Source organism: Camponotus floridanus, unplaced genomic scaffold (genome assembly GCF_003227725.1).
Source record: "Camponotus floridanus strain SB8 unplaced genomic scaffold, Cflo_v7.5 scaffold76, whole genome shotgun sequence".
NCBI classification, from domain to species: domain Eukaryota; kingdom Metazoa; phylum Arthropoda; class Insecta; order Hymenoptera; family Formicidae; genus Camponotus; species Camponotus floridanus.
The window spans coordinates 597,780-616,873 of NW_020229845.1; the positions used below are offsets into that span (position 1 = coordinate 597,780).

General features: G+C 30.3%; 1 protein-coding gene across 4 annotated transcripts in view; it reads right to left on the bottom strand.

The window, feature by feature from the left end:
* Positions 1 to 19,094, bottom strand: part of LOC105252289 — a 167,898-nt gene that overhangs the window by 15,861 nt on the left and 132,943 nt on the right. For all 4 annotated transcript variants that reach the window (XM_025414086.1, XM_025414087.1, XM_025414085.1 and 1 more), the window contains one exon: positions 4,459 to 4,476. In XM_025414086.1, coding sequence (XP_025269871.1) covers positions 4,459 to 4,476 — 18 coding nt within the window. The remainder of the gene's footprint in view (positions 1 to 4,458; positions 4,477 to 19,094) is intronic.

Sequence of the window (19,094 nt, forward strand, 5' to 3'; positions counted from 1 at the left end):
CGCGTTACGTGGCCATCCTCTAATTTGAGAGGGCGACAAGGAAGGGAACACATTAACCGGAACACATTAACACATCTTCTTTTTTTACATGGATATTTCACCAAAATTATTTGTTTATTTTTCACTATCCATTATGTATTATTTATATATCATTTATATATTTCACACTTGTATCATTTTTATATATGTATAATATATTATATATATATATATTTTTTTTTATTTTACAAAAAGAATTATAAAAAAATTATAAAAAAAATAATTATATAGAACATAATAAAGTATCTGTAAGTTATCACATTTTTTTATCCAAATAAAATAATTGTAAAATATAATCCGCTTCAGATTTAAATATTTTTATATTCATTAAAGCTAACAGTATATTTTATTAATACGATATAATCAAGAAACAATTTCAAAATATAAAACAAATTTTAATGAATTTTAGGAGGATATTGTAAAGGCCATAGAACTAGATTTTCCAAAATGTTCATTTCAGTCATATTGAATATATTGAGTGTATGTGAATGTCATTGTATATGTGATTAACGTATGTGCACTAATATTATAACGGCGTACCGTCTATTGTTGTTTGTTAATAAAGCCAATTACATAGCTCCTATTATGATTACATACGATTAATAATATCAGCTAGTACTTGCTAATAGTGCCAATATCTCGATTCAAACTGCTTTATTCAATGATTGTTATCATGACGCTGCTTGATATATTTCGAGAAATATCACAAGTGAATTAAAAATTACTGAAAAATATATTATTATTTGTATGAGTATATATATTATTATTAGAAACGCAATTATTCTATATCTCCTAATCTCTACATTAATAGATCGGAATAAGAAATGTTTATTGTATAAATTAGACAAAATTTTCCGTCATTATGCGATGATAAAGATAATTAAGAAGCCAATTAAAATTGTGCACATGTATATACTGTTAATAGTGTCAATAATTAAAACATTTAATTTTAGAACTTCATCATTTCCGGCTTTAGAATTGATTTCCTCTTCTTGCTAATTGAATGTTCTTTCTATTACATGAACTTCATATTCTGTTTTTGCAAATCTTATGTAATAACGAATTGTTATTGATAAAATTAAAAATAAAATTATTAATTTACGGGAATTATACGATAAAACGAATATGCACACGTTCTCTCTCAAAACAGTTATATTTCTTAAAAATCGTCTCAATTAAAGAAAAAAAAAGTATATTTAGATAACATCTCGCCCTAAAATAAGAAGTGTAAAATGATTAAAATATTATTTAGATTAGAATTAAAATAAGTTGAAGATAAGATAATTAACATATGCAATCTTAAATAAAGATAAAGTGAATAAAATTTTAATTATATTTGACAATACGTAAATTGCGATTTTAATGCAAATATAAAAAGAGAATTACGTACAATATGGTATAATCGAAATAATTATTTAATTCAATCATGTAATTTAATTTTTGATGTTGATGAAGAGAAAATATAATTTAAGGATCTAATCAGTAAAATAGCTTATTTAGAAAAGCAGCAGTTCGCTCATGAATGTTACGTGGTTGCTCGGTGATTTCAATTTAGATCTTCAGTCTAATTTATTCTATACCATACACTTAAGAAGTTTCTTATACATCATACATTTCATTTCATTTTCCTCAAAATATCAGGGCTTATCTTTGTATGCGTGATGTTTGATATTTGATATTAATGAAACCAGCAAGATTTTACGTGAAATATTTTTATATACATATATAATAGCCACTTTGTGCTTGACACGATCAATATTCTTATCCTCTTATCAATATATCAATATATTATGTATAATATATTATATAATATATATAATATATTATATCTTTTCAAAATATTAATAAAATTTTCTTATATTACTCGTTGTTATTTGTTTTAATCTAAGTTTTACATTTATTAATATCCTGTTAATATATCTGTCCCTCTGTTACTTTTTACTAGCCTTTTTCTTTCTCTTAGGCTTTTCCGATCTAAATAAATGATTTTATCTAAAACCAATCTGAATGATTATATTTATTATTGAGTAAATTATATTTAATTAATTTAATTAAATTATTAAATTACATTAAATTATATTGATTAAATCATATTATATTAAATAAATTATATTATGTATGATAGTATTATAAACATATCTGTCTAAAACAATTTCTCTGCTGTTAACACTGATATTAATAGTATATCCTGAGCTAAAATAAAAGTAATACCATTTCACTGTTATATAAGATTAATGTAATCATATTCTTACTTTCTACAAAGATGTAGAAGTATAAATAAATGTTAATATATCCCATCGCAATGAAATTAACTTCATTTGTGTGCAATGAGTCGCAAATTATTATTCTCACTCGATAATCTATAATTATTCATTACGCTCATGCAACTGTAAATAGTAATTATTAATTTAGCCCAGCGGCAGCTTTTTGTGCACATTCGACCGAATGACACTTTGCATTTGTTGAAATTATTGGCCAATCTAGGGAGCAGAGCATGCTTTCAACAATAATAATTATTCGCAACAAACGAAATATTTATGTTATATGAAATCAGCAAAAGCTAAGATTTTATAATGATTTTCTGTATATTTAATTTACTGTGAATATTTTCATAAAACTTAATAATTTTTTAATTAGTAATTAACAATATAATGAGATATAAATATTAATGATAATATAAAATAAAAGAAGAGCTTTGATAAGCAAAATCAATTTGATATAAATGTAATAATATATAGATACATGGGTTATAATGAACGCTAGGAGAAGCGTATTTAATTGCGCGTACTAAATTGCATACAATTAAAAATATCCGAGAATTTATAAAGGACGATAGCGTTCCTGGCTAACATATTATTTGTTATAAAAGAATTGTATAGAATGTATATATATGTACATGTATATATGAAGTATTAGAAATTGAAAAATCTCACGTAAGATTTTCATAAAAAATTTAAATAAAACACGCGTTGCATTTATATAAAGATATTTGATAGCTGTAATAATTTTGACATAGATAGTACGAGGTTTACAATTTCTGCAGGATTAAAAAAAATCGGTAGTAAATTATTCATGAAAAGAATTTATGATTGGGATGAGAGTAAAGCGCGTGGATCTTGATTCTATTAGTTCATTGCATATGACATCGCCTGACGATGGATCACGAGGGACAGGCGTCTCTAATTAACCCAGCATCCACTACAGGTACAGGTATTATAGCTGCGCCTGTATCCACGTGTTAATCGGATTGTCCCATGCGTGCGGTGCGTTACTCGCGAGTCTCGTGATAGATTTCGAGATTTCGAGTTATGAATTCTCTTCTCATCCGCGCGTCAATCCTCCCCTATTATCGCAACCCTGCGCTTTACGTTTCAAATTTCTCTTAGAAATTAATACGTCGACTGTGTTCGTTAACGGCATACTGAAACAAGCAATGTATAATAAAAGCACGATCGATGTCCGCGCGTTCCAAAGAGGTGTCATAGCGAATCTGACACGATCTGTCTGGCAATTCATGCTATCGGAAAAAAAGAGAAAAACGTGTCTCTTGATACAAAATGACGCGTGTATGAAAAACTGTTGCATCCGTTTCAATGTGGTCTCCGTTCAGGATTAAAAATGATGAACAATTAAATACGAAAAGGGCTTCGGGAGCGTCAACGCGCGGCGCGTCGCATCGCGTCGCGGTGCCTTCGTTTTCGTTTTAATTATGACTATTCAGAGGCGCTCTGTGACCGGCATGGAAAACGTGCGTCACGCCGTGCGGAGCGCATTGCGTGAGGGGACACTACAATAAAAGTCCGCGCCGTTCCGCGTCTGAAGCGCGCGCTCACGATTAAAAAGTGCAAAAATATGAATGCGCCATGGCGCATTCCGCCGACGACTCTTTTTCTTTTTTTATTTTTTCACGCAACCAACGGCCGCCCGGTCTCCGAGGTAGCGTAGCATCGCGTCGTCGCGTTGTTTCTCTCCCCTTATTTTGTTCGCATGCGGTTTACATTCGTGCGACGCTCAACGGCCGGCTTTAAATATGCAACTCGCGCGACGGAAGCGTCACGCGAAACGCGCCCGCACGTCTGGCGGATGCTGCCGTTGTTGATTCGCGAATTAGGCGGGCACGTGTTGAAACTGAAGAGATCAGAGACGAACAGATATAAATACGATTTGCCGACGAGAGAAAGCGCAGCTTGTAATGTAGAATCTCAAGTTTAACGAAAACTCAAGCGACAGCTGGAAAAAAAGGTCAGGCAGAAAAAATACACAAGTTTCAGTATAAGCTAAAAAGCAAACATAATTTATGTGTTAACTGTCAAGTATTATTTCAAATTATTTTCAACCCCAGTACTTGATACATTGAATTAACATAAATTAATATTATGATACAAATTGTACCTGTATTGTAAAGTTCGAGATATTCACCTGTCATAGTAGTAGTCCCTGAAACATATAATAAAAGCAATTTGTATTAGATAAATAATCAACAATAAACACATTATTATAATTATTGTCAACGCAGTATATAAATTTTTCTTTAATCAGAGTTCACTAAAAATGCAGCAATTTTTTAACGAAACAATCAACGCTATATATAGAATGTGAAGCATTTCACTTTACGTTCCAGGTTTTGTATTATTTTGAGCGCACATGACAATTAAATTGATATAATATTGTTTAATGACAATCACGCAATAAACGACGAAATATAGGCGTGAAAAACATTCACAAATTCATATTGGTCAAAATATTCGAATGTTATTCCACAGATATATCGCGGCTTGAATGGCGAATCGATTGATGATTACCAGAGCGTGTAATTTGAACTACAGGATTCTCTAAAAGAGAAATAATATTTAATATTAGTTAATATGAGATATGCATTTCTCTTTCTCTCTCTGTTTTATGATTTAACTTATTATCTCTATTAAATCATATTGAAAAATAAAGAAGCAATGCTTCAGAATTTCTACAATTTATAAAAGTAAGAATATTTTGTTAAAATACATAAAAGATAAATTTGTTTAATGTAATAATCATTTTTCTGTATATATATATATATATATATATATATATATATATATGCCGCAGATTTTTATATATACATATGTCACAGGTCTTTTGTAAAAACTCAACTCTTTTATAAACAACCTGGTTCTTTTTATGAAATGTTACTTTTTGCAAAAAACTTGAAATCCAAATAAAAAAGAATATATTAGCCATTTTGTACATCCCTGTCACTCTCTTTAGTTTGTAGAAAATTTTATTGTTTTACAAGTAGAACTGGAACAATCTTCGTTTTTCGTAATAATCGATTTTACATACGCCACAGGCGTCATAAATTAAATTTCTACGATCACATGAATATATCCGCTTGACTTTGCGAGATTTTCCGACAGACGTTTCAAAGATTTTCAGACATAGTGCCCGCGGAGAGCCGACAAAACGAATCTCCTGGTAATCGAATCGCGTCGAACTTTAATCGAATTCGTCCTATGAGGAGCGTTTCGGTCAATAAATGCTCCATTAGCTGCAGTTTAAACGTGCGATTTCTCGTGGCAAAAAGGACGAAGCGGCGAACTTTCCACTGCGAAACACTGATAAAATGGATGCGTTTTAACGGGAAATTGCCAATTACTTCGATCGCAATGTCAATATGGCGATACGCAGATTTGCTATTTCTCCTAAAACAGAAATCTTTCAATTCTAACAATTCCGATATTAATTAATTTAAGAAAACAATTATAATAATTTCTCCTTTTAATTTGATTAAAATATTTAAACGTTAATTGATAATTTTAAATGATGAAAGAAAAGATGTAAAAATAAAATAAAAATTCATCAAATTTCAAGTTCCATTCTGTATTTTTAGTAATCTTATTTGCTGCATTTTATTATGGTTTTTCATTCCATCCACGGTATTTTGCCGATTACCTGTATCTTCCTTTAACTGCTCAAATATATTACAAGGTAATCCTTCCGCCTGATAACGTAATGTTAAGTAGAGAGAGGAAAGCTTTCACGGAAACGAATAAAAAGTTTTTAGATAACAAGCGCTGTATTGCCATTTTTATTTTGTCAGAATTTATCTATATATATATTGAAAGTTGTAATAAATTAATATCTATTGAAAGTTATAATAAATGATAGCCATAGAAATTAAAATTTTATATCAATTAATCAAATACAAAGATATTTAATGTATATCTAAAATAATGCAACATTTTCATCAATATTCATCAAATAACACTTCGTTACTAATATTTTAAAATCTGCATACATTTTTATATTTATGTATCTATTAAAATATATAAAAATATATTTTAATATATCTATTTTTATTTTTTTGCATGGGAAATACTAGTTTGACTTGCACATAGATTCATTTTGTGCTCTTCCATATAATCTAATAAAGTAAAAAAAAAAAGATATCAAAAAATATGGAAGAATAATTACGGCCTTTTACGAACCACGATTCTAGTAAAATGCGTGGAGGACGTTCGTCACTAAACGCTTTCACAGAGCGTCACATCGGAAAAATAGTTGGCGGAATGGTCGAAAATCGATCACGCACGAAAATCGAAAAACGGAGACACGTCCGAAACACGCGTGCTGCAGAATGAAAAGAACATCGTCCTAAACGGTCGCATGTATCGAAAAATGGCGCCGCAATTAGAATGTCGGACACCCTTTGTTATTTAAAATGTCTCTAGTTTGACATTCTCTCCGTTTTTTTTTATTTATTCAGTTATTCGTTGTCGGCCGATAACTTTTCGTCGATCACGTGCCGACATTTTCTCTTGTTCCATTTTTATTAAACCGTTTAACGTTTGACGAATTTAGCAAATATTACGTGTCAGCGACAATAGTAGTTTGAAATTTATTTAAACATACATGGAATATCACGAAATAAATTGCCGATAATGCTAAATAAAAATAACTAAAAAAATCATTGAATAAATTAAATTTCATCATAATAATAGAATAAAAGAAGAGACTGCAGCAAATATTACGTGTCAGCGACAATAGTAGTTTGAAATTTGTTTAAACATACATGGAATATCACGAAATAAATTGGCGATAATGCTAAATAAAAATAACTAAAAAAATCATTGAATAAATTAAATTTCATCATAATAATAGAATAAAAGGAGAGACTAATAATAAGACAACGAAAGCATAAACTGTGATAATAGTTAGAATAATTATATAAAGTATAAAAAATTAAAAAGTGCTTCCATTTTCTTACACTTCTCTCTCTTTTCAATATTCTGCTTTTCCTTTTTTAAATTAATCCGTTAATTATATTTGCTAATTTGCAATCTATTATTTCATTTCAGCAGTACTTTAAAATAGAAATACTACTCTTTATATACTTAATTTCTCGACATTTATTATATATTCTATTATTTTATTTAAATAATTTATTTAATATTTTCATGTTATTACTTTCCTTTAATATTTATTTGTTAATATTTGCATTTCAGTGTAGCTCATTTAGCCGCATATTTCAAAGTTATATCTACCACTATTTTTTTTAAATTAATTGTTTAACAGCCACAAAACACAGCTGCAAAAGCTCTACGCTCGGAGATTGCTATTGTTATTGCTATTATTATAATTATTAATTTAATGCGTCTTCTCGTAACAATTATCAATGGTGCGTATTCACACAAATTACATTTATTACAGGTGTTATTTATTTATGCGTAATCCGTATATCGCATCGAGAAGAAGTCAGGAACAGGGAAAAGGAAATATGTGCCGATAAAGTATGCAATATTTTTCCGAATAACTATCAGTATGTTTTTATGGTAGCCATTTGCGCGAACTCTACTTTTCACTCTCTGCTTCTCCCCTGTTCGCTAATTTCTCCCGCCGAAATTATCACCGTTATTTACACTATTCATGTTACTTCGTTAGCTGACAACAGAAAGCGTATTTGCGGCGAACTGAATATTCCCGAGAGATTATGAACGCAGAAAACGCATACTCTCATATGTGTACCAGTACACTTTTGTATGCGAATTTGATTAAATAAATATTTTTCTTTTGCAAAAAAATCTTACACATGCATTCTGTATTTGAATAGGATTCCAGTCTATAGGATTAATTCTAAAATTGCTTCGGAATTCCGAAATTAAACCAAGATGATACTAGAAAGGAATAACGTGTAAAAATAATATAAAATCCAGTAGTATAAAATAGTATAAAAGAGTTTTCTCCCATTAATGTAAATATAATTTGCTCACTTGTATAAAATTAATTTCTTTTTTAAATATTAAAATATTAAATATTAAAATAAATTTAAGTATTAAATATTAAATATTCCTTTTTTAAATATTAAAAATATAAATTAGCAACAACGCATCAAATTTTTAATATGATTTTATTATATGTGATTTTTAAATCCCGAGAGAGAAAATTTGATCTGTAATTAATCACATGAAATAGCGCGAATTGTTTACAATACGTATAAGAGAAGAAAAGGTGGGAAAGCAGTTTACCTATCGATTCCTCGATTCTCGACGATGCAATTCCCGTTGAAGCAGTCGAGGCTGACACCTTTCGATTCTCCATGATACGATTGACTCGTTATCGTAACGTTATTGGCGAATGAACAAAAGAGCGTCGATGAAAGGTGCCGCGACGCCGGCCACGAAGAACAATGGCAGAAGTCGGAGAGAAAGTCAGGAGAGGAAAAAAGATTGAAAAGCTCAATGGCGAGAGATCGAGACCGTGCGCGTCAATTTTCTTTATTCCGAATTGAAGGAATTGACGAAATTATTACATATAATACTGTTACATAATGTTGACTCTTTGTACATTGAACTTACATAAGTCTCACATATAATTTTATATGTGTAAAATTTTATACGTGTATAATTTTATATGTGTAAAAGTTTAATAATTGTTATATATTTAATGATCTAGGAAACTCTATAAAAACTATATACGGGCATAAGATACATAAAGAAGGTTAATTTAGATCTTCTAGTATAATAACACAATATAAAGACTTCAGTCTTTTAAAAAATAAATAGAAAAAATCCGTTTTTTCTATATGACTCATATAATAATAATGCTGAGAGAGAATAATTTTAATTTTAGTAATGTGAGGTTATGTGAGAATTTAATGGCGCAATTCGATAGTGTCAAAGTGATATAACTTGTGGAAAGCCGAGTGAGTATCGCTCAAGAGAGATCGTAATTACCGCAGCTTAATTAACTTCCGACGCAACATTAGTGAATCATGAGGGCGATTAATCGATATTCAATTTCGCATAACGTGCATCGTTTGGCCATGACATCGTGACCCTCGATCCATTCATAGATTGATATTGTAAGGATGATAATAACAACAATAAAGATAATTGATGATTATGGAGTAAAATCATAGTCTGGATATATATTAGTTTTAGAGAATTTATGAAGGATATTATATATATATATATATATATATATATATATATATATATAATAATCATAAAATTCTATAAGATTTTCTTATTCATATTATACATACATATATGTATATGTATATATATATATATATATATATATATATGTGTGTGTATAATATATATAATATGAATAAGAAAATCTTAGAAAGAAGAGTCTAGAATTGTATGATTATTAAAACTAAAATTGTGTAATAATATAATGCAAATTTTATTATAGTATTAATATAGCGTAATGTATTATATAAAAATATGTATGCAAGATGAGACACAGTAATATGACATGCATGATGTAAAATGCATTTCATACCATAATGTACTTTTTTCAATTTAATTTATATTAAAATTCAATTTTCTAAATTAAATTTATAGAATTCCAGTGTGTTTCATACAATTAAAATGTTTTTGTTGCAACTTAATTCTTTTAATGTCGTATCATGCAAATGACAATTTGACCATTAATTCTAAATTCAATTCATAATTGCGCATTTTTCCTTGATCCTCGCATTTTGAAAATAGTATTGTTTCATTATCGTAACATTATCGGAGGACTGACAAAAGAACAGCAGAGAAAAATCTTGACAAGGGGCGACAGACACAAGAGAGATCAAAGCGACATAGAACCGGAAATAGGAATCCGAACTGATCATATCGCAAGGACTGGCTCTCTAATTGAATTTTTTAGTTATCCTTTAGCTATTTTACTTCCGTATTCAATATTCATTTGCTGCAGTATTAAATTATATTGTATTTTTCTATCTTGAAAACACAGAACACATTTACTTAACGTTAATTTAATAATATCAAGCTTTCATTAGATAAATTAAATATTAAATATTAAATTAAATATTAAATTTTACAATATTTGTAATCGTAAATATTTGTAATCGTAAATATATAGAAATTTTATTAATACACTGATCTACTTTAAATCTAAAAATTAAACTGACTGAATGATTGATTACAAAAAATTCATCATTTCTATAAAATTGGCGCGCGTGTATATACATAATTATAATTTCTATCTGTGCATTTTGATTATAAAAATTTATTTGTTACAAATTAATTACAATTTCTCTTGCGGAATTCTTGAATAAGTTTTATTTATATCCGCATCTTTGCCGATTGCGAAATTCCGCTTATTTTCATAGTCTACTAAATTACGCAGCACCGAACACATCGTTTTGAGCTCATTCCGAAGGTGTGACGTTCCGGATGGCTCGGTCCGAAAGGGGAAGGAATTCTTTTCAGAGTTCTCCCTTCAAGAATTTCAATAAAAGCTCCGGCAGTCCGTTGACCGGTACTACATTTTGATATTACTCTTGCAATAACTATGGCGTGCAATGATATAAGAGGCGATATTTGTTTTCGATCAAACATCTAATGAAATAATATAATAAAAAAAAAAACGAGATTTTGTTTTAAATAATCACAGGCAATCAGTCAAGTTTATTCGAAAGACAATGTGTTCTCATATTTTCTCTCATAAAAGATCCAAATCATCTCAATCTAATAAACATGAAATATTTAAATATTTAAATATAAAATAATCTCGTTTGCTCATATAACAATGTAGATATATGATCAGCATAATAAGTTATTTAAAACTAAAATTTCGTTATATGAAATATATTGCTATTTGCAATAAAACAACAAAACTAAGATTGTTCAAAGATCAACTCATTTTTCTTTATTTACTATTGATCATTTTTTGTCGAGTCGCACGAAGAAACGTACGGTTTGTCACTCGAGCAAAAGGAGTTGTTTTTTAACAATCAGTCACAACCAACATTAGAAAGCGATGTTATCTGGCTCTCCCCCTTATTTTCCCTCAAGAAATGGGGATGGGCGATCCTGCGGGCAGTCGCCAAGGCTCTTGATAATCGTGTAATTGAATGCTAACGATGTTGAAATGTTGATAGAACTCGCTCGACTGCTTCACAAATATGCTCTTCGATGTTTCGACAGGGAGGCGGACAGCCTCTCTTGTTTGTGCGATCTCTCTGTGTGTACCATGCCGCTAGACGAAGGTTACCGAGAGCGCGCGTACACAATGAAGGAGAGCCATGAATGGACCGCGCCAAGCCGCGCCGCTTCGAACAAACTCGATCGGACGAGCTTGGCCACGGAAATTTTCCCAACGCTGATTTAGTATTCGCGCTTGATTAAGTACGGCTCTTGTACGACGAACGTGCGGGCGGCTCTCGCCACGAGCGTTTCTCGTGCATTTGGATATTTAACACTTCAACTATTTCACAAACGCGTTCCTTTATTTAGGAAGTCTAATATATACGCCCCGGCAGGGAAAATGCTCCACTCATTGCTCAAATAATGAGCCTATTAATAAGTTATTGAAGTCGATACACAATCGAACGGGAAACTGCACGGAACTGCTTTGAATGTGACTTTACATTAAACAAAATTACAGATCGATAAAATTAAAGATCAATAATTTTTAAGGAAAAATGTAAAATATGTATATATTTCTTGATAAATATTTTTAATTATTTTTTATTTCATAATTGTCATTATGTTTATATATGTTCTCATTGTATTTCCGAATAACTAAAATAGCTGGTAAAAGAGAATCGTACAAATTTTTATTCGATTCGATCGAATTCGATTTTTGAAGATATACTTTTCTTTAAAAATGCAAAAATATTCCACATAAAGATAATATGTTCTAGCTCTATTATAACAATTTTTTTATCATTTTTTTCTGACAGACCATGACCAAAACGTAGAAAGAAAAATCATAAGGGTGGAATAGAGTAAAGAATCATCGCTAAAAATAATTACAAAGATCGAGATATTATAAATGAGTATCAATATTTTATTTTAGAAGAAATAGAAAAAGATATAATTTTTATAAATATCTAATCAATATTTTTATTGAATTAAAATATGAATTTTTATATTCCATCAAAAATTTTATAATTTAAAATGAAATTATTTTTATCGTGATTGTTGAAGGTGTTTTTCACCAAAATTCAGAAGAAAATGCCTCTTCAAATTTTCAAAGTTAATCTCATAATTAGATTATTTTAATTAATCAAAAGTTAAAATAATCATTAATTATAATATTAGCAAATTTTTGTAAATTTCAATTATCAAAAAATATATTTATAAGTGTATTTTATATTGATTTAAGCAAATGTGGGACGTATAAATTCTAGAAAAAGAGCATGTAATTGATTTTAATGTCAATCACAGTGATAATTTAATATTGAACGGAGATTGTGACTTTGGATTAATATAAAATCGATCTTTTTTATTAGTGATTATTCGACATTTACTACACTTTCTTGAATTTCAACATTAAATATATCTTTGATGACTAAATCCCCAAAATTAAAAACTAATATTAAGATACTCTCAAAATAAAATCCGCGTGAAATTAAGCAAACCAAATAAGATTATTATTATACTTATTTTCATTTCATTACTCATTGTGTTATTAATATTAAATTGAGGAAACTCACTCCACGGAGAAAATTTCACTCTTGAAAAATACAATAATCCTGAACATTCTATAGCTTGCTCGCAATTCTTCCCAAAAGGACCAATTGCGATATATGTGACTGTATCTAGCTCGAAGCGCTCTACAAGATGAGAACGTTAATATTGTGTCAAAAATTTCAGCAATATTGCGGAAATTGCAGCAAGAGATAGGAGATACAAACCAGAATTAGTTGGAGGAGAGGGTAAAACACTTGGCGAAATAAAAAGAACGCGATTTCCCCGGCTAAACCACCGGAACCGTCGGAACGTACAGCGAAATGGAGTCAGCCGGGAATGACGATGGCGGATTAGCCCGCAGGCACGTGCTGCGGACACCATTCTCCACTTCGCTTGAGTGCTCGAAAATCACGTTCGCGCTGAACTCAGCTCGAAAACAGACTACGGCGATATTCGCGTGAATCGCGCCCGCGTCTCGATTCCTGTTGCCTCTTCCAGCGTGGACGAGTCCGTCCTTTCTCGTCCTTTCGCACCCTTTCGCGCGCGGGGAGATCGATCCGGCCTTTCAGAGATCGCGCCGTCTCTTTTAGGGGATGACTCTTTCGCTCGGTCGTTACACTTTTGCGCGGTATCTGCTCTCGCGACCCAATGGCTCTTTAGGGATTTGCGGAAACATATTGGGTGATACTGACGGATCGCGTTATATATGTGTATGCGGTATGAAAATGAAAATTCCTACGCTAAAATAGTAGAAAGTATAAACTACGCGGATTATATATTATAAACGTTACCCCTATTGTGAATATTCTCTTTTTACACGAGCATACGGGTGTATTATACGGTCTGTGGATTCATTATGACGAATAGAACAAAGGGTTGAGAAAGGTCTAACAGGAGGATTTATTAACAAGGATTATAAAGGACCTTAGCGTAAGACAATAGCATTTCCTGGGAGATCTCATTTCCAACTCTGCGACTATCATTTTTCGTAACGAGACAAGTGCCGCCGACTATGTTACCATCGGTATAACATAAATATTTTCCGTATTTCCTTATACGCAGAGAATAACGTGAGAAATCGATTTACGTAAAAAAGAAATAATATCTGGCTCTATTTAAAAATGAAGAGAGAAAGAGATTATCTTTGTACCTCGAAAATGATGTATCTGAAACAAAGTTACGCTATGTGAGCGCAAGACGAAATATTCTCTTTGAAATAGCCGCACACACACAATTTTGATGCAGACCATGTTTTTCAATAACCCTCAGTTTTGAAGATAATTACGTGGTGGGATTAAATTGGGTCACCGTGTATAACTGTTTGTTTCATATTCACGAGGAAGTATAACGGCTTCGAACATTCATGTGAATTACATTGGTATATTAACTATACGCATGTCAGTAATCAATGTTTAACACGTGGGCGAGAGAGAGGATGGGGGTTTACCGAGTTACGTCGCGGTTTGCGGTATACCAAGGACTATCGTGCACCACATTCAAATGCGCGCATACACTCGCAATATATTGCCTGCTGTAACATAATATTATCGAATTCCCGCTCACCGATACTAATATCACGAGGCTAACATCAAATAGTAAATTAAAAAGAATCCTTTTCAAAAGTATAATTTCAATCTAAGAAACAAATAAAAGTAAAAATAAAGTAATCTAAGAAATTAATGTGCACTAAAAAAATTTATTATTATACGCATAATTTCTTTTTATGGATGTAATATTATAAATTTGTAAAATTTTTGGATTGGCCTGAAATTAATTTTACTTTTCCTTTATCTCTCAATATAAAATACAATTTATAACTCTCGCCAATTAATATTATCAGTTATCTAAAATAATGGTTTGTTTTGTTTATGTCATGAATATTTAAAATTCGCGAACAGATATATTACATTTTATAAATTCAAACAATTGTATAGCGTTATAACGATAAAAGAATTATAATACAAAATTGATATTTAATTGCGATTCGATTAATTTTCATTTAAATGAGTGCAATTGATTTTAATGATTAAAAATATGTACATGAGGAAATGGTATATAAAGAAAGCTTTATTAGTTTATTTATTTAAAAGTGACTAAAGGTCAAAGTGAAAAGAATATCATCCAACTGTTTAAAAAAAATATCATCCTGTGCTTAATAAACTCAACGACAATTTTTAAAACGCGCAATAATACTAGCAGGATACTCGGATACCTCGGCAGGATAATGGTGCGTGCCAGCGACGTTAATTACGCTCCTACGGCGTTTGCAAGTATAATTTTCGAGTGTCGACACGCACACGCATGCGAGAACGTGTTCCTATGCAGATTTATATTCCGCGGACGTAGAATAATAAGAACTCTTCCTCGCGTCCCCAATCGATTCGACTCGACCTCAACATCAATTCTTTCCACACTAAAGGTAGCGTATAAAAAAAATTGCTTTTAAATTGCTTCTAAAAAAATGTAATTTTTAAAAATCTATTAAATGTATTTAAATTTTTTATAAGACATTAGAAATTTTTTAGAACATGTAATGAATGAAGAAAAAGAGAGAGAAAAGATTTTAGTAATTACATTTGTATGTTTTAATTATCTATTAAAGTATATTTATTGAGAAACTTTTTAAGTCTACATAGAGAATAATTAGAGAAACTTTTTAGATTGTTAAAGAATATAAAGCTAAAAACTTTTCTTTGATAATAACAAAAGAAAAACGTAATATTAAAACCGATATAAAAATAAGTCACATGCGAACTTTTTCATATTTTAACAACGATGTACTAGATATTGTACTATAATAGATATTATACTAAATTCATGAATGCATTTTATGTTATTATATTAACGTTTTCCCTTTGAGGAATTTATGTCATAATAACTCTGCATAATACGTAGATAAAAAATTCTTGCATAATACTAACATTTAAATATGACAGCCCATTCCTCCGAGAACAAGAATTCCAAGGATAACATTCCAAAGAAATAAAAGCCAGGTTTTAAAATTCGCGTCTAAAAAAAAAGAAGTATTGAAAATTTCAGTATTTGATAATTTTAAAAACTTGTATAAATTTATATATGTATAAAACTTATATCTATAAAACTTATATATATATATATGTATAAACGCGAATATATGTTTAGAAATCTAAGAATATAAAGCAAGGAGATACTAATATTAATCGATTTCAAATGAAATGGAAGTTGTATGACTGCAAAAAGCTACGAATCACTAGAAACGCGGGTCACACGTTGTAAGAGAGTATTACTAGAATCAAATTTTTTGAATTACATTTAATCTTGGCAATAACCGGTGTTGTTTGGCCGATTGCATCGGCTGTAAACGAGCGCGGTGCGAGTATAATGCGCCTGGCCCCGGAACGACCCGAACTAGGGAAGCACATTAATATACCTAATGGTACTCCGGAACTTGGCTCTGGCCACCCCCCCGAGACAAAACTCCCTTAATTGTGCCACTTCCGTTGGAACGAAAATTCAACCGCGTTCGCCTACCGAGATTATCAGCTGGTTCTTGATGGAGCGTCTATTGATAGATAATGTTAGGAAATATCGGACTATTTTGAATAAACGCTGTGATTATATATACATGCATAAATGTACAAAAAAATCATTTTATAAATTATTAACAGAATAATTTATTTAATATATTCCATAATCAAATTTTTCTAAATTATAGTTTGTCAATAATTTCTTTTAAAAAGATTTTCTTTTGAATTCTTAAAATTTTAGTCTTTCAGTTCTTGATATCACATGTGTCTATGAAACTATATGTGTTACCTTATATTTCTATCTGCTTTGAAATTCAGAAAGTCAATCATATTTTAAAAATTTAAAAATCAAATAATTCTTTTTTATATAACATGCAATGTTTCAAAATCAAAGATCAAAAATGGAAAAGTATGAATTTTAAAGCATTCCATTTCTAAAAATTCAATCATTCAAAAATTCAAATACGTTGGGCTTTAGGGAGCAACAGTTTTCGAGTTCGTAAGCTCGTAAAGTTTAAAAAATCTAAAGATTTCAGGATCGAAGGATTTGGTATGTTATAAATCTGACGTCTATGAAATCAAAGAATTAAAATTTAATGTAAAGATCTCCAAAGACACAAAACTCCAAAAATTAGAAAATACAAGAAACTAATAATAACTATATAAAGATAATATCTACATCTTTACGGTAAAATCAGTGCTAAAGACGCTAACATTGTTTCTAAAAATCATATTGGTTTGCGAAAATATTGCCCACTGCCAACCATGTCACTCCCACAGCACCATTTAGTATAACCCCCAACTCCTCGTCTGTCTTCATCATTTATTCTCCGAGGGTGGCGTAATAAAGCTCGGCAGATATCAAGCCCGATAGAAGTCGGCGTAGCTGCAAAACGATCCCCGTGACTCGCTTATCCGGCCTTGTATGTAAATGTTGACATGTTTTCTGAAGCTAGAAACACATACATGCATACACGCATACACCTACACGATGACACACCTGCGCGCATGCCGCAAAAGGAAAGTCGTGTTATCTCATGTAAATCTTCACGGTAGCGCGATAAGCGTGAATTTCACCGCTCGCTTATTAATATTTATGTCCGGCGTTAAAGGGGTTGGCGAGGGCAAGTCGACGTCTACAGGCCACTTCAAAAGTCGTCCACTTACCTTTTCTCTTAGTTCATTCTATTAATCAAACGATCAAGTATTCTGTATTTTTCGCTGAAATTTTGGACCTTATGTATATCTTTCACATTTTAAATTTTTAAATTGTCAGCATAAACTATTATATATTTTTAAATTTAAAAATCGAGTAATTTAATTCGATATTTAAGTACGCAATAATACAGAATGGAAATTAAAAAAGATCTACTTCTAAGATTTTTTAAATTTGTTATTTTTAACAGTCTCGTTAGTTAACATTTAAGTATAATATTATAAAAATGAAAAGACAACAATATTTAATCTTTTAATTAAGCTATTTTATAAAATATAATCTATGAATAATTCTAAAATATAATCTTTGAGCACTTAAAATTTAAAAAGATTAAATGTTAAATTCAAAACTGTTATAATGAGTTTCGCTAAGCGTTAATATTTTTGAAATTATAAAAAAAAGACACAACAAAAAATTTTATTAATATTAAATAAAGTGTAATAAAACGAAATACTTTAAATAACATAAATTGCACGCACGTTTAATTTGTAAATAATTATTCCAGTTATTCGTCTGAGAAACACACGAAACTATTTCGAGCCGCAAGAGGAAGTCTCGCTCTACAAAATGGACTACGTTACTATGCACCCTGCTGCAACGAGCAAACCTAATTTACACAAACTGCAGGAAATGAACGTACGAAGGAGATGAAAGAGAGAGGAAAAGGACATGTTAAGGCTGTATTTTCATCTGCAAAAATAATGTTACTTCTTTATCTGAATTTTTCGGCATAGCACTTGATGTGTTACATATTTATTTATATAATCTGATTAATAGTGTTTATTATGACCGAAAGTATTTGTTAATGTTATCATTAATATTAATGTTATAACATATAGATCAAAATTAAAATTAAATTAGAAAGCATTAAAAAGCTTTTGAATTACGTGCAGTTAAAAATTACAAAATAGATGAAACAAATTTAATAACAAACAACAATAAAAAGCAAACAAGAAAAATTTATTTTTCTATTTCATATTTTTTTTAACAAATATTTAAAAAAATCTGTGGCTCAATTATTTAAATATCAATTGTTTAATTTTTCAAAGTTATTAAATAAACAATAGTTTATTTTTAAACATCTGCTAAAGCATAGAGAAAAATCAGTTTTAAAATATTAAAAAGTTTATAATTTCAGGTTAAAAATTTAATAAAGAAATAAACAAAAACAAAAAGTTTGGGAAAAAAATGCTTTATGCATATCACGCATACAGGATAAGCAGAAATAACCAACTAAATTAGTAAAAATGAAAAAAAAATATGGATTGTTAAAACTTTAACGCCTGCCGCATGATTCGCTAAAAATCTGCAATCACGTGATCTCGATGGGGGCGGGAAGAGGATTAACGGACGGACAATGAACGGACGATCCTGCTTGAATGGCGTGCTGAAGCGCACTCGAAACCGAGCCGTACAATT